Source organism: Amphiprion ocellaris, chromosome 17, assembly GCF_022539595.1.
Source record: "Amphiprion ocellaris isolate individual 3 ecotype Okinawa chromosome 17, ASM2253959v1, whole genome shotgun sequence".
Taxonomy (NCBI): domain Eukaryota; kingdom Metazoa; phylum Chordata; class Actinopteri; family Pomacentridae; genus Amphiprion; species Amphiprion ocellaris.
In genome coordinates this window covers 446,178-471,952 of record NC_072782.1, presented here as the reverse complement: position 1 = coordinate 471,952, position 25,775 = coordinate 446,178, and the positions used below count along the sequence as shown (strand labels likewise).

The 25,775-nt window shown below is 41.2% G+C and overlaps 1 protein-coding gene and 1 long non-coding RNA gene across 2 annotated transcripts in view; one reads left to right on the top strand and one right to left on the bottom strand.

Moving 5' to 3' along the window:
- The window catches only part of musk (muscle, skeletal, receptor tyrosine kinase), a 49,051-nt gene continuing 23,276 nt past the window's right edge, over positions 1 to 25,775 (top strand). The window contains 12 exon segments of the mRNA XM_023289846.3: positions 1 to 253; positions 5,273 to 5,399; positions 6,392 to 6,543; positions 7,296 to 7,423; positions 9,787 to 9,928; positions 10,069 to 10,193; positions 14,653 to 14,812; positions 15,169 to 15,175; positions 18,397 to 18,660; positions 18,746 to 18,933; positions 19,877 to 19,900; positions 20,020 to 20,108. Coding sequence (XP_023145614.2) covers positions 172 to 253; positions 5,273 to 5,399; positions 6,392 to 6,543; positions 7,296 to 7,423; positions 9,787 to 9,928; positions 10,069 to 10,193; positions 14,653 to 14,812; positions 15,169 to 15,175; positions 18,397 to 18,660; positions 18,746 to 18,933; positions 19,877 to 19,900; positions 20,020 to 20,108 — 1,488 coding nt within the window. The 5' untranslated portion in view covers positions 1 to 171.
- LOC118471587 (uncharacterized) lies at positions 14,793 to 17,773 on the bottom strand. Its single transcript, XR_004848921.2, has 3 exons — positions 17,639 to 17,773; positions 15,778 to 15,887; positions 14,793 to 15,511 (listed from the first exon to the last, which is right to left on the bottom strand). It is a non-coding gene; the product is annotated as an uncharacterized LOC118471587 (long non-coding RNA).

Here is a 25,775-nt window from a genome sequence, read left to right as displayed (position 1 = left end):
CAGCAGAGACACAGAGACGGAGCTGGTTGGTGTTCAGCTCAGAGCTCATGGCTGTCCCTGGGTAAGACGCAAACAGAGACACGCCAACAGAACCGTCAGGAACGTCTCCTCAGCTGACATGGAGCTCTAAACACTGGATTTATCTCTAACCGGACCTAAAGCTCTGCTCAGATGGATCCTTCTAGAGCCAGAATGGTGACTGTGTTCGTCTTTCTGCTGGTTTTGGTCACTTCCAGTTATGGCATGCAAAGAGGTAAGAGCCACGTCCACTTGAGAGATCTGTAAAGTGTGTCTTTTTCAGCGAGTTCTCCAGATTCTGTCAATCCTTTAAAGCTGCTGCCTCATTTTTAAGAAATATGACCAAGAAGATCCTATTCCAACTTCTAAATGAGTCAATAAATGAGCAGTAAACCAAAGAATCTACACTAAAACACAAATAAATGAGAAAATAAACAGCATCCTTCTGTTCTAGCATCTGAGTTTTACGTTCCTTCTTTCCTAAACAAAATGCAGCTGAACTTTCCCACCTGTTTCTACCTTCCATCCTGCAAGGAAAAGGAGAAGGTGTTTATAGGCCAACATAGTGTCAATCTGACTAAATCTATATCCTTCCTACACTTTGGTGTTTCCTCTCTGTGCAGTGTGAGCTGGAGGAACTAGAGGAGCTAGAGGAGGTGGAGGCGCTAGAGGAAGTAGAGGAGGTAGAGGAACTAGAGGAGGTGGAGGAGCTAGAGGAGGTGGAGGAACTAGAGGAGGTAGAGGAACTAGAGGAGGTAGAGGAACTAGAGGAGGTAGAGGAACTAGAGGAGGTAGAGGAACTAGAGGAGGTAGAGGAACTAGAGGAGGTAGAGGAGGTAGAGGAACTAGAGGAGGTGGAGGAACTAGAGGAGGTAGAGGAGGTAGAGGAACTAGAGGAGGTAGAGGAACTAGAGGAGGTAGAGGAACTAGAGGAGGTGGAGGAACTAGAGGAGGTAGAGGAACTAGAGGAGGTGGAGGAACTAGAGGAGGTAGAGGAACTAGAGGAGCTAGAGGAGGTCTAGAACTTCCTCTGCTGTGTTTCTCTGTCTAATAAATCAGATTCTAATGATTCCACCACTGTGAGCAGACATCCAACCTGTTGCTGAGGCAGTAAAGTCTGCTGTGAGTCCAGGATCAGGACACGTGAGATGGGAACAGTAACATACATGACATAGACGTGTTTAATAGGTTCAGATAAACAGCGATGCTGATTGGTTTAGAGGAACAGGTGGGGCTGATGCTGTCCCTCTGCTTTGGAGGGTAACAGGTGAGCTGCAGTGGGTTGGGATGATGTGTTTTAAGGCTGGACTTCTGTGAAATATTAATATTTTACTCTTCAAAAATCCTGTGAAATATCTATTTTTATACATATTCCAGAATATAAGCTGCAGATCAAAATCTCATCTCACCTCGTCTCATCTCATCTTATCTCATATTATCTTATTTCATCTCATCTTACCTCATCTCATCTTATCTCATCTCACCTCATCTCATCATATCTCATCTCATCTTATCTTACCTTATCTCATCTTACCTTATCTCATCTCTTCTCATCTTACCTTATCTTGCCTTACCTCATCTCATCTCATCTTATCTGTCATTGTTTTTGAAGCTGATATAAATGTGGATGGTGTCATTCTTGTTGCTACTGGGAATGCTTTACAAATACCAGTAAAGTCAATGGTGTTTCACTGTGGAAGAAACAACAGAAATCCTCCTGAAGCTACAACATTTGTCCCACAGGGTGAAATCCATCGTCACGCATGTAAAACTCTATCCTTACAATAGTATTAATGTGGACCTGTACTGTAAGGAGTGGGACTCTTTAATGCTTTGAATATCTCACTAGTAAAAGATCCAAATGACACTCCTGCTGATACATATATGTGTGTTTTTATGGTAGGGTTAAGAAATTAATGTGGATGCTATCATGTTTTACAAATAAGACAAACGTATATGATATTTTGTGATGCCAGCAGAATTCATTCTAAAGCTACAACCTTCACCCTACGGAGTGAAATCCATCATCATCCATGTACATTTATAGATTTACAACAGTATCTGGACCTGTATTATGTGACTCTTTATTGCTTTGAATATTATTCATATTACTAAAAGTTCCAGATATAAAATCCTATTAGAAAATATCTGTTTATGGTATGGTTGGGGTTGCAGAATATGTCAGTGATTAAAAGGATAAAATAAATATGGATGGCATCATTCTACTGGTGGTATTTGATAAGAATAAAAGAGACGAAGCTCCTTCTAAAGCTACAACATTCATCATACAAAGTGAAACCCAGCGTCATCTCTGCAGCTTTCTATACTTACAGCAGCTCCTGGATCTGTTATATGGAGTGTGACTCTTTAATGCTGTAAATCCTGCTTATAAAACATCCAAAGTGTGTGTTTTTATGCTAAACTACAGGCCTAACATTTCTTTCTGACAGCTGTTTGAAGGAAATGTTAGCAAGTTTCAGATTTTTCCACCACAGTTCACCAAGCTGTGCCTGCAAATAAACATTTAGCAACTCCAGACTGACAGTGCAGTAAAAGTGTGCTATTAGAATCTGTTGGCTCTTAGTTGTGGTTTTGGGGCATGAGTCAGACACACAAAGCAAAGATGGATGACACAAAAAGACTGACTTTCATGTGTTCTGCTGGGATTAGTTCACTTTAATTATCTGTGTTTAATTTGAAATAACAGCAAGCCAACAAATAAAAAGCATGCTAATCATTATGAATGTGTCCCTAAAAACACGTTTAGCGTCTTTCCTCTGAGGCTTATTGAGCAGCGGCAGCGTTGTAAATTAGCCAAAACAATATTACAAGGGTCAAGAACCAATAAGATCTGTGTAAAGAACATTTTTTAGTCACCCATAGAATAAACCAGTCATTATACTGTAGCTGGATAAATCAGGACCTCTTATTCTATGAGAGGTTAAAGAGAGTGTTTCATGTTGCTGCGAACAGATCCAGTACAAACAAAATGACTCCTCTACGGACATCTGATCCCCAGACATGCAGCAGAACAATCCTATTTCTGTGTTTGTTCTCATTCCACCACAATGGAAGTCAGGAACTGGTCTGCATGCATATGTGTGCATGAGTGAGAGAGAAAAATAAGAAGAAAGAAGAAGAATACTGTTTACAATCTGACTGCAAGTATAGAAAAAAACCTGCAGGATAAACTGCAAATCAAAGCAAACACCAAAGGGAGCAGAGGTTATAGGTTCCAGCTCTGCAGAAAGACAACTTTTATGGGAAAGGATTGAGTTAGAAAGCAGAGAGACCTGATGGATCCTGGAGGAGATAAAAGTAGAAAAGATGGAAAAAATTCAGTGGGTTTTAGTATCAGCAATGAAAACAAGAATGCTGTAAAAGTCAGAAGTGGTGGAGCTGAACTCTGATTACACAACGATAGAGTGGCTGTGTTTGGTCACTGGCTGGCTCTAATATGAGATGATTTTACTGTATGAAGCCAGAGGGCTTTAACCGAACCTCTGGTGTCCAAACAACACAGAACAAGAACCTCTGACCAGGTCGGACCCACAGAGACTCTTTCTGGATCTAAATAATGACTCACTGTTTCAGATGTTATCCATCTGTTTAGACTTAGTATTGGCAGTAGAGAGATATTACAGGAAACAAAATGCAAACATTTCTGCAAACTCTGCTCCAACATGAAGCCAATCCTGATACTGTATATACAACTCAGCATCAGACTTCTGAAACTTCTTAAAGGGAAAAACTTCCTGACTTTATGCTGAATCTGTTAGCTGTCCGTCTTAGTGATGCAGCAGCAGGATATACATTGAAACTTCCAAACAATGAGATGATAGTTACAGGAAGTCATCAGGATTTATCCTCTGGGGTCCATGAATGTCTACAAAATACAGAATCACACAGGAACCCATGCAGGTTTTATGGATAATATTCCATTAAAGAGCCAAAGAGCACGGCTAAACATGAGACTCCACATGCAAAAACAACTAAAAAACGTAGGTACAAGTAGAATATTTTAACCTTCCTTTGACCTTGGATTATATTCTACCCTCATGTCAGCTCTCAGTCTGATTTATGGCGACTTTTTCAGCCGTTCATGATTCAAACAGCAGCAGTGAGCTCCGGCTAAGGGTGGAGATGTGGCTCTTTCTGTTGTGAAATATTCCTTCAAGCTTCAGTGTCCTTTAAAGTCTAATCCTTTCCTCTACTCTACTTTCTTTCTCTACCCTCCTCTTTGCTTGTTGCCTGTTTTCTATTTCTCCTCTTCCTCTCCTTAGTTCAGGCAAAGTTTAAAGCAACCCGACGTCTCTGATCTGAGTCCACAGACAAACAGCTGCTGCCACCGCTATCTTCTTCCATCTTTTCTCCTCATTTTCCTTTGATTTTACTCCCCCTTTTTGTTTTCTACTCCTTCATACATTCACCCAGAACGATGGATAAATATTAGACTATTTAACTGATACTGGGTTCCCTTTTACCCTTGTCTGAAAATGATCCCTCTTTTCATTTTCCCTTCATGATTAAAGCTGAATATGTTGATGAGATAAATATCAATCACCTCGGATTGATCTATGCCACAGATATACATAAATAATCTGCATAATCAGCGTACACAGACCTGGTATATTTATCTACGTTCCTCGAAACACAGACCATCTGTTGAAAGCAGATAGTGGAAAACAATGAGGCTGTCCTTGAAGCTGAAAATAACATGTTCTTGTGTTGTCCTTGCATGAACTTCTGCTTGAATAAGAAACAAAGCTTTAAAAAGCTTTCAAAATGCTCGTCCAGCTTCTATACCTGTCCTCCATCTCCATCTCAACCATCCACCCTTTCCTCCAATTGTTCTAATGAGCCACCTGAGGGCCGTCATTTCTCTGCTCTGAAACCTGTCAAACCTAATAAAAACCCTCTGATCTGGTTTCATTAGTCAGCAGAGGGATGCTAACCGACTAAAACACATTCAGACTTATACTGGAATGCAAAGAATGGCAAAGAATTGTGCTGAAACAATGCAGCTGTCCAATCTTCTCAGATGTCGCAGGTTTTATTTCCAGACACTATCTTATATTCTAGAATAATGTGCATTAGTGATGAAGTTAGCAGTTAATTCTTCATCTGCATTTCTGCCATGTGTTCTGGTGAACCAAAAACCTTCTTCAGTCACATCTCATTTTCCATAAAAACTACTGGATTTGCTGCTTTGTAACTAAAGTCTCCATGTTTTCTTTGCCTCTTCGTCACCCAGCGCCTCGTATCATCACCTTATTAGAGACGGTGGATGTTCTGCTGGACCACAACGCCACCTTCATCTGTGAGGTGGAGTCTCGTCCCCCAGCTGATATCTCCTGGACCAAGAATAACCATCCCATAATGTAAGTTTACTACTGTAACCTAGACCGACTAGTGCTGAAACTCTGTCAGTACTTCTGAAGATAGCTTTGGATATCAGAGTTTTTATGAATAGAAGAATATTTAATGCACCCCAAAGAGACTTTAACTTTAAGACTTTAAGTGCAAATGATGATACAAACTGAAAATACTCAAGAAAAAGAGACACAAAACAACTGCAGCGTTTCTTTTGGAGAATTTCTAGCCATTCTCTCTACTTGAACCCTGGTGTCGTCCTGCGGGTCAAATTGATGAATGTTTAAAATGTTTCTTAAGGACATTCACAAAAAAATCAACCAAAATCCAGCAAATTTCGCTGGATTTGTGTTGAAATTTTTGTGAATGTTCTTAAAGAAAATATCAGAAGTTTTACTGATATATATGGAATCACTTTAGATATTTTTAGGATTTTTTTGGAAGAATTTTACAAATTTTTTGAAAATATTTACAAGAATTTTCTTGCCAAATTTGGGGTATATATATATATTTTTTTTTTAAAATAAAACTTTTAAGGAATTATTGGAATTTTCTTCCTGAAGGTTTTGAAGATTTTCAGAAATTTGGGGAATTTTTTTGCTGGATTTTTGGGGATTTTTTTCAGACAAGGAAACAATATTTGTTGGTGCCCGTAAATGAGGACAACAGGAGGGTTAAAGTGAGGATGTAAGGGCTGTAAACCTGTCCTGGTGACAGCAGACACTGAAAACAAACACTAGCTGGTCACTGCAGAGCTAGATTTAAATGTTATGGACATTACAAGGCTAGCATAAGGATTAAAAACTATCATTAGGGTATTTTACCTACTATACAAGCTACTGCTGACAACCATGCTGAGACATCTTCAGGTATTTGCAGAGCTAATAGTTGGATAAAATGTTGGTAACATTAGTGAATACCAACATCTAGCAACAGTGGAAAGCATCCATTGGTCAATCCTGCTGATAACCATACTCCCCTTTCCTTCTCACCTCTCCAGGTACTACGATACCCGCTACCTGACCAGGGAACAGGGTCAGATGCTGGTCATCCCTCATGTCAGAGAGTCGGATAACGGAGAGTACTGCTGCCTCGCCAATAACGGCATCGGAGAGCCGGCCAAGAGCTGTGGAGCCCTGCAGCTGAAGATGAGTACGTCTAGTTGGTCCAAGGTCGTAGCGCTGGAGTCTTCCAGAGCTCCAAGGTCGTAGCGCTGGAGTCTGTTAGAGCTCCAAGGTCGTAGTGCTGGAGTCTTCTAGAGCTCCAAGGTCATAGTGCTGGAGTCTTCTAGAGCTCCAAGGTTATAGCATTGGAGTCTGTTAGAGCTCCAAGGTCGTAGCGCTGGAGTCGTCTAGAGCTCCAAGGTCGTAGCGCTGGAGTCTGTTAGAGCTCCAAGGTCGTAGCGCTGGAGTCTTCTAGAGCTCCAAGGTCATAGCGATGGAGTCTGTTAGAGCTCCAAGGTCATAGCAATGGAGTCTGTTAGAGCTCCAAGGTCATAGTGCTGGAGTCTTCTAGAGCTCCAAGGTCGTAGCGCTGGAGTCTGTTAGAGCTCCAAGGTCATAGCAATGGAGTCTGTTAGAGCTCCAAGGTCGTAGCTCTGGAGTCTGTTAGAGCTCCAAGGTCATAGTGCTGGAGTCTTCTATAGCTCCAAGGTCATAGCGCTGGAGTCTTCTAGAGCTCCAAGGTCGTAGCGCTGGAGTCTGTTAGAGCTCCAAGGTCGTAGCTCTGGAGTCTGTTAGAGCTCCAAGGTCGTAGTGCTGGAGTCTTCTAGAGCTCCAAGGTCGTAGCGCTGGAGTCTTCTACAGCTCCAAGGTCGTAGCGCTGGAGTCTTCTACAGCTCTGGTCCTGAATGTTGAGAGTTAAAGTCCAAACCACTGTGCTGTCTTCTCCTGCCTCTCCATCAGAGCCTCAGATCAAACGACATCCCACCAACCTGACCCTCCTGATAGAATCCAAAGCCGTGCTGCCGTGTGTTACCCTCGGCAACCCGAAACCCGACGTCACCTGGCTGAAGGACGATGAGCTCATCAAGGTAAACAAGAGCAACACAATCCAACAACAGCAACACAATCCAACACAATCTAAACAACAGCAACACAATCCAACAACAGCAACACAATCCAACACAATCTAAACAACAGCAACACAATCCAACAACAACAAAATCCTACACGGTCCAACACAATCCAACAACAGCAACACAATCCAACGACAGCAATAAAATCCAACAACAGCAGGAAGTTGTTGGAGGTTTTTCAGTTGCGTGAAGCTTTTCATTGACTTTTCTCTGTTCATAATGACTGCCTACACCAGGGGTCTCAAACTTAACTTACCTGGGGGCCACTGGAGGTAGAGTCTGAGTGAGGCTGGGCCGCATCGAGTATTCCACAAAAATGAGTTCCAGGTATTCCAAAGAAAATTACAACTGATCCAGTCTTCTTCGACATGAATGTTTCTTCAGAACGTGAACGGTTCTGCTGAACGTGAACCGTTCTGCTGAACATGAACGGTTCTTCAGTACATAGGCTTCTTTTGCCTACTCCTTGCTGCCAGAGACCTAGCAGTGCTTCCTCTCACACAGCTGACCCACATTTGGCTTGAGGGAGGAAGCAGTTGAGACCCTCAGTATGGCCTGAAGATGCTCATCAGTAAGCTTGGACCTGTACTTGGACTTATTGAAGTTCATGGTGGAGAAGAGTTTTTCACACAGATAAGTGCTCCCAAAAAGACACATGGTCATTGAACATCCTGGAAAGATCAGTGAAGGTGGGGGACAATTCTCTCAAAAATTGTCCAAGCTTGTCTGCTTTTCCACTCACCTCCCTGAACTTGGCTTTGAGTTCAGAATTGCACTGCAGGTCAATGAGCTCCATCTGAAGCACAACAGGGCCATCTGGCACATCCAAGGGGAAGGGGTCAGCAAAAATGTGAAAAGTGGCTCTGTGTGTCCTGAAGACTGCAAACCTGTGATCAAATTCCTCCTGTAGCTTCTCAACGGCATCAGCATACTTCTCACCACTGAATGGGGTGCCTGCATCCAGGAGTGCCTTGCATGCTGGGAAATGGAGGAGGTTTGCCTGAGAGAGCTGGAGTTTCCATAACACAAGTTCTGTGCAGAATGCTCTCACATTGTCATAGGTAGCACTGACAAGCTGCCCCTGGCCTGGTAGCTTCTTGTTCTGTACATTCTCCTGGGTGATGTCAGCAAGAAAAGCTAAGTCCATGAGCCATCTGGGATCAGTGAACACAGGAACAGCCATCTGGGATCACTGAGCACAGAAACAGCCATCTGGGATCACTGAGCACAGAAACAGCCATCTGGGATCACTGAACACAGGAACAGCCATCCCATCCTTCTCCATGAAGGCTTTCACTTCTGCTCTCAACTCTAAAAACCTCTTCAAGACGTTTCCCTGCTGAGCAAACGTACCTCGGTGAAGTAGAGCACGTCCTCATATGTTGACTGTATTTCCTCCAAAAAGGTGCAGAACTCCCGGTGCTTTAAGGCCCTGGATCTGGTATGGTTGATGCATTTCACAACAAAAGACATCACATTGTCAAACTGAAGGCATTTGCTGCAAAGGGCCTGCTGATGGATAATGCAGTGCAGAGCAACGGCCTCCTCCACACCCTCCTCTTCCAGTTTTCTTTGAACAAGCCACCAGTCCATTTTTCCTCCCTATCATTGATGCCGCTCCATCGGTTGTTATTCCAACAAACAGCTTCCATGGCAAACCGGCATCCACAACGGCATCACAGAGCTGGAACATCTCCTGAGCGGCGGTCTGGCCATGCATTGGACTCACTGTGAGCAACTCCTCCATCACTTCACAACTGTCATCCACACCACGGACACAAATTGCGAGATGTACCGTGTCTGTGCTCTCATCAGGAGGACTGAGTTTGCACAGAAACATTCTGCTTTCTCATGCAGTTGCTCATAGATCTTACCTGACAGGTCAGAAATGCGCTCTGCCACTGTGTTGGCTGAAGGCTGATGTATCATGGAGGTTGAGCGGCCGACCCTGGTACAGTCGTCATGAGCTTGAATCCAGTTCGTGGTGCTTTGCCGCGGTCCTTCGCCACTTTCTCTCAGTGCTGTCTTATCGAATATGTGGAAGCATATAAGAAAAGCGGGCAGGTCGCATTAATACTATACTTTGATGTCAAGTAAAGGGCCACAAAATATTGTCCCGAGGGCTGCGAGTCTGAGACCCATGGCCTACATTAATAATAGGTTTTTTTAATCTGTGACAGTCAAAGACTCCAGAGGCATAAAAGCTGCAGCACATTACCATAAAACAGCTCAACTGCACCCTTTGACTTGGTTTTATTCATCTCATTGCCTTAGATCAGAGTAATAGTTATAATTCTAAGATCTTGATTCTCTTCCAGGTCAGTGAGCGGGTTACCATCCTGGACTATGGTGCTCTGAAAATTCATAACATCCAGAAGGAGGATGCAGGACAGTACCGCTGCGTGGCCAGGAATAGCTTCGGTTTGGCCTTTTCAAAGCCTGTCACCATAGAGGTACAGGGTACGTATTTAAAAGGAGTTTCTCTTTCTATTCTTAAATGTACACAGAGTTTAAGGCACTGAAATTCAGCCAGCTACTGGCTGCAGTGTGGCTCTGTTGAAGTTTATAGCATTTATCTATGTGTGGTTTTACATGTTCAGCTCCAGCTCGAATCCTGCGGGTTCCAAAGGAGAAGAGAGTAGCGTATGGAAGCCAGGTTTCACTGGAGTGTAACGCCACAGGAAATCCCATCCCCACCATCACCTGGCTGGAAAACGGGAATACTGTGAGTGTTCAGATTCAAGAATGGATGAAAATGGGTTGAATTTTGGAATCAAATCCAAATCAAATCCAATTTCCTTCTGTCCATGTGTGTTTCTCATCCTCTTGCCTCCTATGAAGGCTTCTGATCTGACCCGAATGTTTCAGTCTTCTCAGTCCAGTGGTTGAGTTAGGCTCAAATGTCAGCGAACACAGCCAGCATTAGAGGAATATTAGCACGTAGCTAACATAGTGACGCATTTTCAGCTGTAGAGCCTTACATAATGAGAGAGCAGAGACAATAATAGAGTAGATGGACAAGAAAGTCATCAGTGGAATGAAATAATCAAGTTTTATGTATGAAATCTACATGTCAAAAGTAATGAAGTTATAAAAGAGCATCAGCGTTCTAAACATTATATCCAGATGGACTTCTAGATCATCTCATCTTCTAGTAGTTAATGCCTAAAACTCACATATTATCATGGTCTGTTGAGGGTTGTGTTATACTTTCTGCATCCATGAGTCTGCAAACGTCTGTGAGATATACTTCATCTCCAAAGTCACACAAGCTCAGCAGTTATTCATAGTAGTATATAATAGTGACAACCTGACCACAAACCAAACCCACAAAATAGAACCGGAGTCCTGTTCCATTATTCCTAGCTGCGGTATTCAGGCGACCGGGCCTGCTTTGAACACTCTAATTTTTTCAAAGTAAACGCTTCGGACCCCACAGGACACTCAGCTAAGAGCATCGAGGGGGCGCCGAGAGGCAGGGGCTGGGACAGGCGGTAGCTCGCCTCGTGGCGGACCGCCAGCTCGATCCCAAAATCCAACTACGAGCTTTTTAACTGCAGCAACTTTAAGATACGCTATTGGCTGCTGGCACCAGACTTGCCCTCAAATTGATCCTCGTTAAAGGATTTAAAGTGTACTCATTCCAATTACAGGGCCTCCAAAGAGTCCTGTATTGTTATTTGTTCAGTGATTTATCCATTTTAATGACAGAGCTTGCCTATCTGTGCAAATATTCCTCCAAACAAACTCCATTGGCTCTATTCTGGAGGGGCACCAGTGCTGCATCCTGGGCTCAGCATCCGTTGAAAGAATTACAAACAAGCCGGGGGATTTTTTTTTTTACCTTAAAGCAGAATGATAAAGAGCTCTAACCAGACCATTTTCCAGACACAGCTCTCCAGCTTCTGTGTAAATGCAGTAGCCTAGGAATGAACATCTGGAATCAAATCCGTCCCCAGCTGTCCAGGCGTGTCGGACATACAGCTGCTCATCCACAGTAGCTGTACATAGTGTCCCCCTGCGTTCCCTGTTCTTGGCCTACAGAAGCAATATGTTCTCTTCCTAAGTGGTTTTATCACGTTCTTTTCTGAGAGTCTTTTCACTGATATCCTGTTCATCTGCATCCATCAGGCTCCATCACCAAAACAATTAGAAAGTCAAAAATAGAAACCACGACATGACTGCAGAGCACAAATCCGGGATACTGTAATGCATATACAAGAAATTAGCCACTTATCCCTCGCTGTCTGTGTCTATCTCTGTGCTTCACACGTGCACTCACACACCAGTTAACGTGCACTGAGACCAGCTGTGGGATCAGAGGAATAAACAGCGGAGGAATTTTCATTATCGTGACCGAGGATTGAAGAGATTGGATTGCATTTAGCTAATAATACACATTGTTATCAGCTTTAATTGGGCTGTTTTTTTTAGAGCAAGTGATGAAGGAAAACCATTTAGACTAAGATTCTTAAACTCTGAAGGTGTTGATGGAACCTCAAATATACCTGTAGGTTTTTTTTGCTTTTTTAACCCTCCTGTTGTCCTCATTTCAGAGCACCAAAAATATTGTTTCCTTGTCTGAAAAAAATCCAAGAATTCAGCAAAAAAATTCCCCAAATTTCTGAAAATTTACAAAACCTTCAGGAAGAAAATTCCAAGAATTCCTTAAAAGTTTTATTTTAAAAAAATACCCCAAATTTGGCAAGAAAATTTTTGTGAATATTTTCAAAATATGAGTAAAAATTTTCCAAAAAAAATCCTAAAAATATCTAAAGTGATTCCATATACATCAGTAAAACTTCTAATATTTTCTTTAAGAACATTCACAAAAAATTCAACCAAAATCCAGCGAACTTCGCTGGATTTTGGTTTATTTTTATGTGAATGTTCTTAAGAAACATTTTTAACATCTCTTTTTTTCCACCAAAAAATGTTCAAAGATTTCCCAAAAATGTTGAAAATGTGGACATCAGAAGTTTCACTGTGAAAATATATATTTTTTCCACACTTTCAAACTTTTAAACGGGTCAGTTTGCCCCCAGGACGACACGAGGGTTAAAGGAACAATGGAAACCAGAAATCCACCTCAGGAATGTTGAACATGTTTTCATCGAGGCAGCAGACATTTTTTAGGCGTGTTGCGGTCGACGTATACCACATAACGTCTGGGTATTTAATGGTCCTGGGTGCAACTACAACGTGATTACGGGCCCATGATGCTTGTAAATAGTGTGTGCTGATTAAAATGACTGTGGGAGCTGCTTTTCTGGCAGCTTGTTGAGGTCATTAATTTCAGCTGGATGGAGCTCGTCCTAAAAACAGACGGTGTGAGACGCAGCTTCAAATATAGACATAGTCACATATCAGCACCTGACTGACCACACACACACTGGACACACACTGGACACACTCTGCACACACACTGCACACACTCCCATTTATCATTTAGAAGCATGGAAGTGTGAATAGAGAACCTAAAAACAACAGACTCATTAATCGGCTCCATTTACATTGTGTGAATACTGGGGAGTTTTCAAATCGTTTACACATTTATATGCATTTAATTTCATTACCTCAGAGCCACGACTATAATCAGCATATCTCAATGATTTAATGATTACAGCCAGGAGAAACTATAAGAATCACTTCTGTTCTACTTCAAAATTTTCACCATTGTAGTCAGGTGGAGCCAAAAAAGTCAAATCTCCCTGAATCTCAGTGTAGCATTTCCTCTCTCCTCTGAAAAAGAGAGCAGTTAGAGTAAGGACAAACTCAAGGCTGGAAAATAAGGCAAAGGAGGAAGTGCCAAAACCTGTAGTTCCTTGAATGGCCACCTGAGACTCAGAAAGTGAGTCAATCCATTGTTAAAATGCTGGACTCTGTAAAAGAAATAAACATGTTTACAGGCCGGTACAAACCTGGTTTTGGTCTCTATACCTAATTTCCCCGTTTAGCCGAACCCTACCTATATAACTCACCTGTTTACATTAGCTAAGGCTTAAAATTATGCATAATTAAGGGAACAGCTACTCTGAATGTTGTAGTAATAATAATAATAATAATAATAATAACAACAACAACAACTATATTTATATAGCTACCTTAAGAACAGCGTTCACAAAGAGCTTTACAGTTAAAACATGCAACACAGACAACCACACAAGCTATAAGAGACGAGTCAGAGCAGTCAGTTAAAATAAATAGTAAAAATGATAATAAATGAATAATTAGCTAAATTAGCACTCACAACAGACAAAGGCACTAGGCAGTTTAAAAATTAAAGAATAAGACTGGAGGTTAAAGTTAGAAGTTAAAAATCAAAAAAGTCAGAGAATTTAACAGACATCACAGCAAAGAACCAGGCTTCTAAAAGTCCAATAAAACCAGAGAGAACATCTCAAATAAACAGGACATAATACAGAATGAAACACTAAAATTAAGTAAAGCTAAAAGTAAACCTCACATTAAAGCAAATCCATAAAAGTGGGTTTAAGAAGTGATTTAGCAGAAGTTAGTGACTCTGCAAGTCTGATCTCCTCAGGCAGGTCGTTCCAAAGTGGAGTTCCTGATGGAGAACGCTCGGTCGCTTTTAGATTTAAACCTCGACTTTGGAACGACCAGAAGGGTCCATCTGAGGATCTGAGGCTGTAGCAGGATCATACGGGGGTCAACAGATCATAAATAGAGCTTTAAAAGTCATCAATAAAATCTGAAAATCAACTCTAAAACCAGCAGGGAGCCGTTTGAATCAGGTTACCCTGGTTGCAAATGCAAATGTTGTTTTTGGGCTGCTGTTTTGAGATCTTTAGCTTCAGCTCCAGTTAGCAGCATTATGAATACTGAGCTTCAGATATATTACGCTTTCTCAGTGGAACCATTAACAGCAGATCTGGAAGTTCTACATTCTGGTGTCCCAGAGTAGGTTCATAGAAGTTATTGTGAGGGTCAGGATATGTGTCAGCCATGGGGGCACAGTTTTGATCCTATAAGCAAAATAACTATAGTGAATTCAATATTTATCAGTATTTTCTATGAACAAATGATCAGGAATCTGTGAATCACCACCCAGGCAGGAGTTTTAGCATCTGAACTGTTTCTAAATGCAGCAGACAGTCAAACAACATAGTGAAGCTTCAGGTGTTATTTCACTTTCTTCTGTCTAATGTCATCTTTGTTTTCAGATTTTAGGTGCATCAGTGGAGGAGACTTTAGTAGGAGAGGTGATTCTGTCCGTTCTTAAAGTGACGGTCAATAAGCCAGCGTTGTTCACCTGTCTGGCCTCCAACAAACACAGTGCTGGAGCCAACACTGTTAAAGCAACGGCAAGAGTCACAGTAGCAGGTGAACATGTTGGATTTCCTCATCAGATAGCCAGACTCACTGTAGATTTAGAGAAACGTTAATAGTTCTAGTAGCTTTGTATAGTTGTGTTGTTGTTGCTACTGCTTTGTGTTGTTCTAGCTGTCAGTGTGTCTTCAGCTGTTTGTTGTCTTCCCATTTGGTCCCACCCAGACACATGCATGACCACAGCCACCTTAAAGCACATACCTACATGTCTTATCCTGACCACACACACTGTCTTTTAGCTATGAGCTGCAGAGAGAAGCATCACGGCTGTATTTCTCTTCTGTGTCTCCCACTTCTTTATGTTTCACTCATCCATCCGGTGTCCTCTGGATTTTGCCGCTTCCCCGTAGAGTGGAGGTAAGACGAATGGTTTCTATGAAGCCGTCTCTGCTTTGTCTCTTTGGTTGTTTTATCTGCGGCATCACATTTTCTGTCCAGTGATCATTTAACTGTACAGAGTTTAGAAGAAATACTTTAACCTATTGGAATAGGAATAATTTCACACTTCATTGCCTGCCACTGGTTGTTATGTGAACACCAGAACCGTCAGAGGGCGGTTCCTCTGGGTCTTTTGAATCCAACTGTTTGGTTCTACCAGTGGAGCTGCTCTGCCAAAAGGGAGTCTGTCTTTCAATCACTCATATGTGAACCTTTCTGAACCACAGCAGCTGTTAGCACATCTGGACTCTGTAACTGCAGAGAAAGACAGAATCAGTAGAGAGAGGCAGAGGGAGGAGAGAAAGAAATAAAATAAGGAACAGAAACACTGGCAGTTTGGGCATCCTGATGAAAAATGAGGTACATAAGAGACATCAGACTGCAGGTCATAAACAGGTTTAATGGCTCGATTTGAACATAATCTGCCAACTCATGACCACATCTGGATTACAGGAACACAGATCTGGTGAGGAAGAAAGAGAAAATAAAGAAAAGGTGGAGTAGATAGATTTACAGGTCACCTTTAGGTTTGATGGTTTGGTTTGAAGTGGAGCACCAACCTCCCTGAGAGGCCACATCTGGAGTTGGTAAGGTTTGAAATGTGGAGAGGCAAAGCTGGAGAGGAGGTCTGCTGGAGGGACAGGCAGTCAGAGAGAGAAATGTGAATCCTATTCATGCCGGAGGACTAACAGATGTAAAAAACAAGCAGGCAAACAGTCTGGTACACAGTAAGTCTGATGAAGCTGCTCATTCTGGAGGCAGACAGGATGTCATTTCACACAAACCTTCCAAAACCTGTTTCCTGAGCAACATCTGGAGGATGTTAAAGGAGATATTTCAGGTGGAAGACCATTTCTTATTACTTTTTCAGTAGACACACCTCACATGTTCACGACCTGTCAGCAGTAAAACTGGTTGCTTTGGGGACCCGGAGTCAGCGTCTAATTCTTACTCTTAAAAACTGTTATAAAACATACAGATAATATGCAAAATACACAAACTACTACAGGATCCAAGCAGTGGTATTAAAGACAAAGGGCGGTGTAATACGTACAGAGCAGTCCTGTTGTGTAACCTTTCTATTGATTTTCAACATGGAATCATGGTCAATTTAATTTGGCTTTTTTAACAAAACAAAAAAGAATCTTTCATGTTGAAAACAAAGTGTGTCTAATATTAAAAATCTGAAATAAATGACTGCATAAGTATTTAAAGTGACTCATCTAATTCAACACACGTGCAGCCAGTTTGTGGTCACACAATTAGTGAAATGGGATCATTTAAATACAGTGAATGTAGTACAAATACACATGTATGCTGAAGGTCCACACACTGGTGGATCATACTCCTGGATAGAACTACAGCTTGAAGACTCAAGAAAGCTCAAAGCAACTCAAGTGCATGCAGAAACATACAGGGAAATTGTGCAGAGCACCTGATGGAAAGAGAACTGGAACTTGGGAAAAGAATAGTTTCAAGAAGACGATGACCCAAAGCGTATGTGTCAAGTGTTCTCCCACTTTCAATGACGCGTGAATATCATTGATGATTTTTGAGGGTTTGTGTGCAGTTTCCCCACTTGAAAAAGGACGTTTCATCTACCCGGGTTATGAGCTGGACTCCACTCATGAGTCAAACAGTTGCTTTCTTTTCTTCCTCTTTTATTTTGCAATGGTTGCAAGGTCATGGAAACAACGATGGCAACTTAGGTGATAGGTTTAGTTGACAGATTTAGGTGAAAAACCTTTAAACAAAACACAAAAGAACAATGTTCACACTATTGCATTCAGCAGATAGTAACAGCCATTCCCCATGTACAATTTCACCTCATTAGTAAATGCTGCTCAATTTACGTTTGTTAACCTCAACATCAAATAAGTGAAGCAACAAATCATGGCATGACCAATTTTCAAACAAATCCCATGCCGCATATGAATTTACCTGCATTTTAAAGAGTTGATTTTAATCACATTTTAACAAATTTTACTCAACATTTCTATCAGACTTTTTAAACTATTTTTATACTTTTTAATTCATATTTTTAAAATTATTTAAAGTGCATAAAGTGACTTTTAAAGTGCATTCCGTTCCAGATCCAATAAATAAACAAATAGAATAAAGTGCATAGTACAAACCCACCATTACAAACAGAATGAATTAACTGGTTTTTAACCTTAGCTGGAAAAGCTCTAATAAGCACCAATTAACCTGCAATCTTATTTTCAACTGAACAATTACAAACACACAGCAATTATTGGCATACAGACATCAGAAAGTTAACAACCCGCCGCTCCGTGGCTAATGCTAATGCTAACACATTCTGCAGCGGCTCACATCTGCAGGTTAAACAGTCTCCCAGATCTTTCATGGTTCTGCTCTTACCTGCTGCTACCCGGATTTCTGTAGATGAAGCAGTCCTGCACAGTTTGAGGAGCTCATTCATTCTCCGTTCCTCCTCAGTGCTGCGTGTGTCCCTTTTTATGCTGCAGGTAGCAAACCTGCAGCCGCAGATTGGTTCCGCCCCAGCTGAGTGGAGCACCTGTGTGAATGCTTCTTCTATCAGATTTCAGCTTCTTCTTTCTATGAGGTTTCAGCTTCTCCCAGTTTGACTTGACAGTATGAGACAACAAGGTGCATGTAAAGAACTGGTCAATGAGAACCCAGAAACAATGGAGAATTTACAGCTGGACTTGGAAAGGTTGCTCGCTTTCAATTGCTGTGTAACCTGACAGAGTTTCAGGAGTTTGGAAAGAATATTAGGGTGAAACTGCATCGTCCAGATGTTAAGGCTGAAGAGAACTATTTACCTGGGCTCTAAGGTGCATCAGTAATACACAGGGGAAAGGGGGAAAAAACTTATTTTACGTTTTTAGTTAAATTCTGTTTCCACTTAGAAAAAAATAATTATTTTTGTAAATTCTTGCCAAAAAAGCCAAAAATAGATGGACTCTTATTCAGTGTTGAGAAGCAATGAAAGGAGAAGACATTATAAAACCAACAGACTGCAGATTCTACTGAATAATAATAGATCTTTGTTGTTCATCGTTCAATATCTCTCTCTCACAGATAAATATTATAAAAGCTGTAAATCAGTAGGAATTTCTCTAACCATTAAAGTCCTGTATGTCTCCTTCCTCCAGACTCTATAAGGGGGTAGCGGGCTACTGCAGTGCATATCGTGGAGATGTTTGCCGCTCAATCCTGCAAGATGATTCGCTGGTGTTCTTTAACTCTTCCCACTCGGACCCCGAGGACATGCAGGAGTACCTGGTCCAGAGCTGGTGGGCGGAGCTGGAAGGACTCAGTGGGATGTGTAGTCCTGCTGTACAATCTCTGCTCTGTCATTTCTCCTTCCCCGACTGCAACACATCAGGGCTAGGACCTGCTCCCAAACCCGTCTGCAGGTAGCTCCGCTTCTCCTCCTGAATCAGTGAATGTTTGAATAAATGAATGAATCATGGAGCATCATTATGTTTCCTTATCAAACAGAGAGCACTGTCTGGCAGTGAAGGAGCTGTACTGCCATAAGGAGTGGTTGGTGCTGGAGGGCAGCAGTTCGGTTCAACATGGCCTCTTCATCTCTGGGTTTCATGCTCCTAATTCTCTGCTGCCCAACTGCCAGGCCTTACCCAGCCTCCACACCGACCCTGAAGCCTGCACATACGTTCCTTTTGTAGGTAAGAAACCTTCCACCGAGTCAGTCTGGAGGTTCATCATGTAATCCTACATGATCCCTCAGTTTGTTACAGCTCAGGTGGTTGTTAGTAGGGATGTCCGATATGGGCTTTTTTGCCAATAACCAATAAGCCGATATCGTCCAACTCTCAGTTTCGGATTCCAATATCAACCGGTACCAATATCTGTGGGCTGTTTAACTAATTCTAGGTCACATCTCATATCTCCTGTGGTGGAATTAGCACATCACACCTCATTTTATTGTGAAGCCCCATTGGATGCATTCTCAGATGTAAACGTCTGTAAAATAAGAAAACTACTGCAACTGAAGTTATGGAAAAAATGACATATTTATGCCATTTATTTATTTTTTTAATTGCCTCAACCAACAGTTCACTCCCTCCCTCCCTCTATGAGTCGGTAAATGCCAGTAAATCCAGGCATTACTTCATCATTTTCATGATAGGCAAAAACCCGATAACAATATTGACTGATATTACATTTTTATGCCAGTATCAGGCTGACAATATCGGTGGGCCGATAACATCAGACATCCCTAGTTATTAGTGGAAGATGTGTGTATAATGAAGGATCTTATTGGTGGCTGTGAAAGACGTCTGCTGAAGCATTCAGGAGAATACCAATGTTATCTTTAAGCCTGATTACCGTCTGTTAAATCCATGACATTTTTAATTGAGTCACAGTTTGAGCACATCAGGAAGCAGGACTCGGTGTGAGCAGAAATAAAGATACTGATGAGGTCATTAAGGCTTTAACTCAGCCAGAATACACAGCTGCAGGTGTGTGTGTGTGTGTTTCCTCTGTAATATAATCTTAGTTGTACTCAGCTGACCTTCAGAGCTGCATTAATTTATTTTTTGTCCAAATAACTTAATAACTCTGCTTCCTGTTGATATTTAACTTTTTAAATGTGATCGTTTTCAGTCATCAAGAAAGACCAAATTACAAGTAAGTGTGTTTATACCCAGTCATCAAACATTAATAATCAATTAATGCATCATTTATTAAATAGTAATTATTAGAAATAACCTCCTAATCATCTCCCTTCTGTTATCTGGAATCACCAGCAACGTGCTACAGTGACCGAGGTCGTTTCTACCAAGGCGACGTTAATGTGACGAGGTCTGGGATTCAGTGTCAGGCCTGGAACCAGCAAGTATGTGGATGCTGTGTTTCTGTCTTTATATTCCTGTTCATACACAACACAGCATGAGCTCAGCATTTCAATTATTCAGGTAAAATTCTTCCTATTTCTCTACCGAAAAGCACCTCAACTCAACATCTGTTTTAAAAGAAATACAATATATATAATAAAAGCAAAGTACAAAATCACCTCATGGAATGATGAAATAGATGAATCTGATTACTGACCAGCAGACTGCATACAGCTCAGTTCAAACTGATCTGTCTAATGAAGCAGCTGGATTCTCTGGAGAAAGATCATGACGCTGTGTGATCAGTCCACAGTTAGTGGCCAATCAGAGGCCTCCTATGAGGACTTACTGGCGGCTACATGCGTGTTTTAGGCGTGTGTGACAGACAGTTGCAGTCAGACGGTTCGTCCAGACGTCTGCTGAGTGTTTCTGAAAGCGTCGACCATTTTCCAGATGTAAAAAACCGTGTGAAGGCAACACGTGCACATGGAAAAGTCTGGGTTTAGGTCGAGGTTTTGCATGTTTGGTTTAATGCAGCCATTTTTGAAGTTTTTCTCCAAACTCTGAAAAGTTATTTGTTAAAATTTTTGCAGCTTGAATTAGTGACGCCAACATCGCGTTGCTGCTTGGAGCCAGTAGAACAGAAATAGTCCTTTAGTAGCTAATTAATGTCTATCACCATAAATTAAAGAACACAAAGGATCAGAGCTGTTTGGTAGCAGCTGATGAATGTTTACTAGATCAGAGATGTTCGGTTTTATATCAAACCTTCCTGACCTCGACTCTCAAACAGAAAACAACACACAAAAGTGCTTACAATGCGCACGCACGCACGCACGCACGCACACACACACACACACACACACCCTGTGGCCCAAAAGCCCCTTCATGTTTTTATGGCTTTGCTCAGTGAGAGAGTCTGTTTGGGTGAACTGTTACTGCTGTGTGTGTGTGTGTGTGTGTGTGTGTGTGTGTGTGTGTGTGTGTGTGTGTGTGTGTGTGTGTGTGTGTGTGTGTGTGTGAGGGCAGCAGAGAGGGAGGGGCTCATCATGTCACATCCTGCCTCTGGAAGCAATTAGCTTTCACATGCATGTGCTGCTCTCCAGCCTCCATCACTGAGGAACTCTAACATGTTACACTCCCTCACATTTATACAGATTTATTCCTTTACTGGAGAAAACAGAATGCAGTTCACAGCTTTATATTTCATTATTTGCCTCTACATAACTTTCTGATGCACTTTAAGTTCAGAATGAATGTTTTTCTTCTTCTTCACACCCTAAACCACATGAGATCACAGAAAGCAGAAAAATACAACAAAGGTTTGGTTTAGCTCTGAGACTATTATCTTCAGCTCTCAATGTTCTCTGGGAAACATGTTTACCGTTTACAGATCAGCCTCTCCTGCTATTGGCTGACAGAGATGCTGTCTGAGTGCATGAGAATTTAAAAAACTGATCGAAGGCATTCATTAAAGTTGTGACATGACATCACCTTCTGGTTTAATTTAGCCGTTATTAACTAGAGAAAAGAAACACACTGCTCCTAAACAGCCCATAATTCCTAGAAAACACATCAGACATGTTTATGCTTTCTCAGACTGTGTCATCATATAAAATCCAAAGTTTTTCAGATTGTCAGACTTGTGACTGACTGTTCTCTATCTGAACTACAGACAACAGTCCTGCAAGGCTTTGGATTTATCTCTCTACTGAATCAATGTATGGAGCTGAACAAAGTTTCACCAAAAATACAAGAGCACAGCAGTAAGAAGTGGATTAAACAAAGTGAGCTGCAGATGTTCGCATGCAGGAGGAACCAAGCTAGTTTTACTTCAAAGGTCTGGTTAATAATTTAATAAGAAAAAAAAAAAAAAAAAAAAAAAAACGGTTTGTAGATACCCACCACTTTTACTCTGTAGGATCTCTGCACAGTTTAGGAACTGACCATGAATGCTGTTAGTTAAGCTAATATTAGAAGCTCCTACAGATGGAGAAACAATTCATGAAGTCACCTACAGGTTTCCTGAAGGATGAGTGTGAAGCTCAGTGTGGAGGTTCAGAACATAACTCCATCCAACTAATACAACTAATACAAGCAAAGTGGTGGACTGTGAGGCTGGAGACAACAGAACGCATCTGCAACATTCTTAAATAAACATTCTTAAACTTCAGTTCTGTAAAAATGCATAGAAATAAGCTGTAGAGACCAGAACGGTTTCTTTTCTTACTAGGCTGTAAACAAAAAGCTGTACATTATAACATGCAGGTCTATGAGGATTGTCTCACATTTAGAGACAGCCCCAAGTGGCCATTTGAAGAACTGCAGGTTTTTGGCTCTTCCACATGTTAACCCTAAAGTTATTCCTGCTGTATTGGAGGAAGTTTAGACTCTATCAACCCCACTGGAGAATAGTTGGTTATTGGAGATTCCACCATTTTCATCATATATAGGTAGTTCTCATCTTAAAATCATTTGTTTTTTTCGTTTAAAAAAATAAGAATGCCGTTTGAAAATACAAGCAATAACCATAAATCCATGTCTTGGATCAGGGGGTGAACCTTTAGACCACAATATCATGCATTTATCTACCGAGTGCATATTTAAGATCTTTAACAGAAAAACAAACGGCTTGAAATATTAGATATTCATCTCCAGCCAGATTTCTTTATAGATTATTTCAGTGGTTTAATTAGCTAACTAATGACAGCAGGAAACAGCCGTCCAGTCAGTGGACAGAAAGGAGAATTCTGCTGTTTTCTAACACTGTTTCAAATCTTGGAACCACTGATTCAAAAATTTGATATAAACCTGACATGTGCAGGAACAGCAGGCTGTAAATGTAGCAGGGTTTAGGGTTCCAGCATGGTGGTGTGTTTCTACACTGGACCAACAGGATTTAAAGTTACTGAGAGAATAAAGTGACATCAGAAACTTTGAATATGATGTACCAGAAAAAGAGTGGAGTTTCCTGATCTAATGTGCTGGCAGGGCATCAGTCAGAAACAAGGTACCTGTTAAATACAGGATGCTGGTTATTCTTCATCTCCTGGCAGAACCAAAGCTTTCATTTCCTGCTTGTAAGTATAAAAATAGCAGAAGTGGGATAATACCTCCTGGATGTGCTCTACCAGAACACAACCTTAATCTGGTTCACCGTGCTGGAGCCACGAGGCAGATCTGTTCTAGGAGAGGAGATGGACCAGGAGGCTGGGGATATGTCCTTCATAGAACAGGTTACATTACACAGTAGAAGGCTTCAGATGTTACGGGGACGGGGTCAGAGAACCCAGGCGCAGACACAGATAGTGGCAGACAGGAGGTTCAAGGGAAAGAGGTTTTTATTTTAACAAAACAGGAACTAAACCAGTACAGAAAATGGTTAACTGAACAGGGGGGAAACTAAACCAAATCTATGCTAAATAAGTCACAGTACTAAAACCAACACTAAGATTGCAAAAACAGAAGTCTACAAAACTAAAGTGAATTAACAACACTAAGCTAAGAGGGTTACTCACAAGATGGAGGAACGGACAACGGGGTGGGGAAAGACAGGCTTAAGGAATCCAGGGGGCAGACTGAGACACGACAGGAAAAACAGGCTGGAGACTGAAGCAGGGCTAGCAAGAATCCAAAAGAAGAACTGAGTCCAAGTGAGGGAAATCCAGTGGAAGGGAAAACAGAGTCCGAAAACAGAGTCCATGAAGGCATGTGGGTAACTATGATCCAGCGGGGAGTGAATGAAAGGACAGAGCTTAAATAGGTGGAGGTGAGGTGGAGAACAGGTGAATGGAGTGATCTGATTATTGCAGCTGAAACTCATTGCAGTAATTAACTGATGGCAGAATGCAGGCAGGAGAAACAGGGAGAGAGAGAGAGACATGAGGGAGAGGTGACAGACAGAGTGAACCAAAGAGACAGGACAGAACAGAAACAGATCAGAACCCAAGGGAGAAAGGAGGAAAAATGGGGAAGAAGGGGAAAGAAGGGCAGAAGCTGGAGCAGGATCATAACATCAGATATCAGATGAGCTGTCAAAATACTGGGAAAGTGAACAAAATAGGGTTCTGGTTCCATGTTAGTGGTGTTTTCAGAATGTTCAGATATGTGTCTTCTTCTGGACATTTTTAGTTAGTTTTTACTCATGACTTCCTGGTAATAATAATAATAATAATAATAATAATAATAATAATAATAATAATAATAATACAACGGAACGTAGCTGGTAGAAGAAAATTACTTAAATCTGAAACAATGACTTTATGTACTTTACAGTGAAAATGTAAAAATACTTGTAAATAATGTTTTAATTCACCTGCCTTTTATGTACTTTTAAGGGGATAATTAATGGATAAATAATCAAATGTTTTTCAATAACATGTTTAAAGCATGTTAACTTTCAAATTATGTTTAACTAAATGCTGTCTACCTAATGTTAACATGAAATTAAATCAAATGTAAGTTTAAAATGGTGCTATTTAAGATGTATCTTTCTATGAAACATGAAAACTTTCCTTTGTTTTTAAAGGATAAACCTGGTAAACATTCAGGAATGCAAAACATCATTTAATTCTTTCAAATTCATCATTTATCTCATTGTTTGGTGTGGAACTGGATTTTTCTTTCATTACTTTTGGGGTTCATTTCAAACCAATATTAAAATCTGTCTTTTATACGGTGTGTGTTAATCCTTAATCCATAAAACTCTGCATCACTGCTGAATCTGGGATGGTGGATTTAGAAAACATCCATCGAGACGTCACAAGAAGAGCAGCTGTTCAACATCTTTTACTCACTCAGTGTCAGGATTCATAAAGAGCTGAACTCCAGATCTGTGATGCTTTAAGTTCATCTCCTGCACATCATGGAGCAGATGTCTGAACTAAATGTTTTTACAACGGATATAAAATATCCTGCATAGATCAGTTTAATAGGAAATAAGCAGCACATACCACATGTTATCCTCCACATGTCTGTTCAGCCTAAGCGTGTAAACCGTCCGTGTTACATGTATGAGGAGAGCCCTGTCACTTTGTGCTGAGTCATAGAGAAGCTCTGGAGTCAGACTCTGATGCAGTTTCATTACAGAGACATGGAAAATATTAGCAATGAGTTTAGAATGTACGCTCATGTTGATAGTTTAATGAGTCAAACTGCTGCATGCATTAAACGTAATAATAATTACATCTGGCATGTTTAATTACCATCCTGGTAGGAAATGTTGTCACCATTCATCAGCTGGACATTCCTACAGTGAACTAATGGTGATTACAGCAGGTTTTATTGCCATTTATTACAGCTGGTCTCAGTAGAACAATGCCACCATTGTTGGGTTGTCTATGCGTCTTTACCAACCTTTATATTTTTTGTCTTGTGGTCATCAGACTAACTGTTCTCTGGGGTGTAGCAGTGATCTGCAGGAAGAAGATAGGGATGGCTGGTTGGGTTTGCATCTCATTTCCTGCCAGGAGTCAATAGATTACTCTGGAATTCAGTGTGGAACGGCTTAACTTGTCATTTCTTGTGTTTCCTAACATTCCTGGCACCGGCGTCACATTAACAGTTGGATTATGTCAAACTCATCCTCTTCAGCTCGTATCTCCATGTCTCTTGGGAAAGTTTTGACCATTGCCCCTTTGATGATTAAAGTTTGTGGAACACAAAGACAC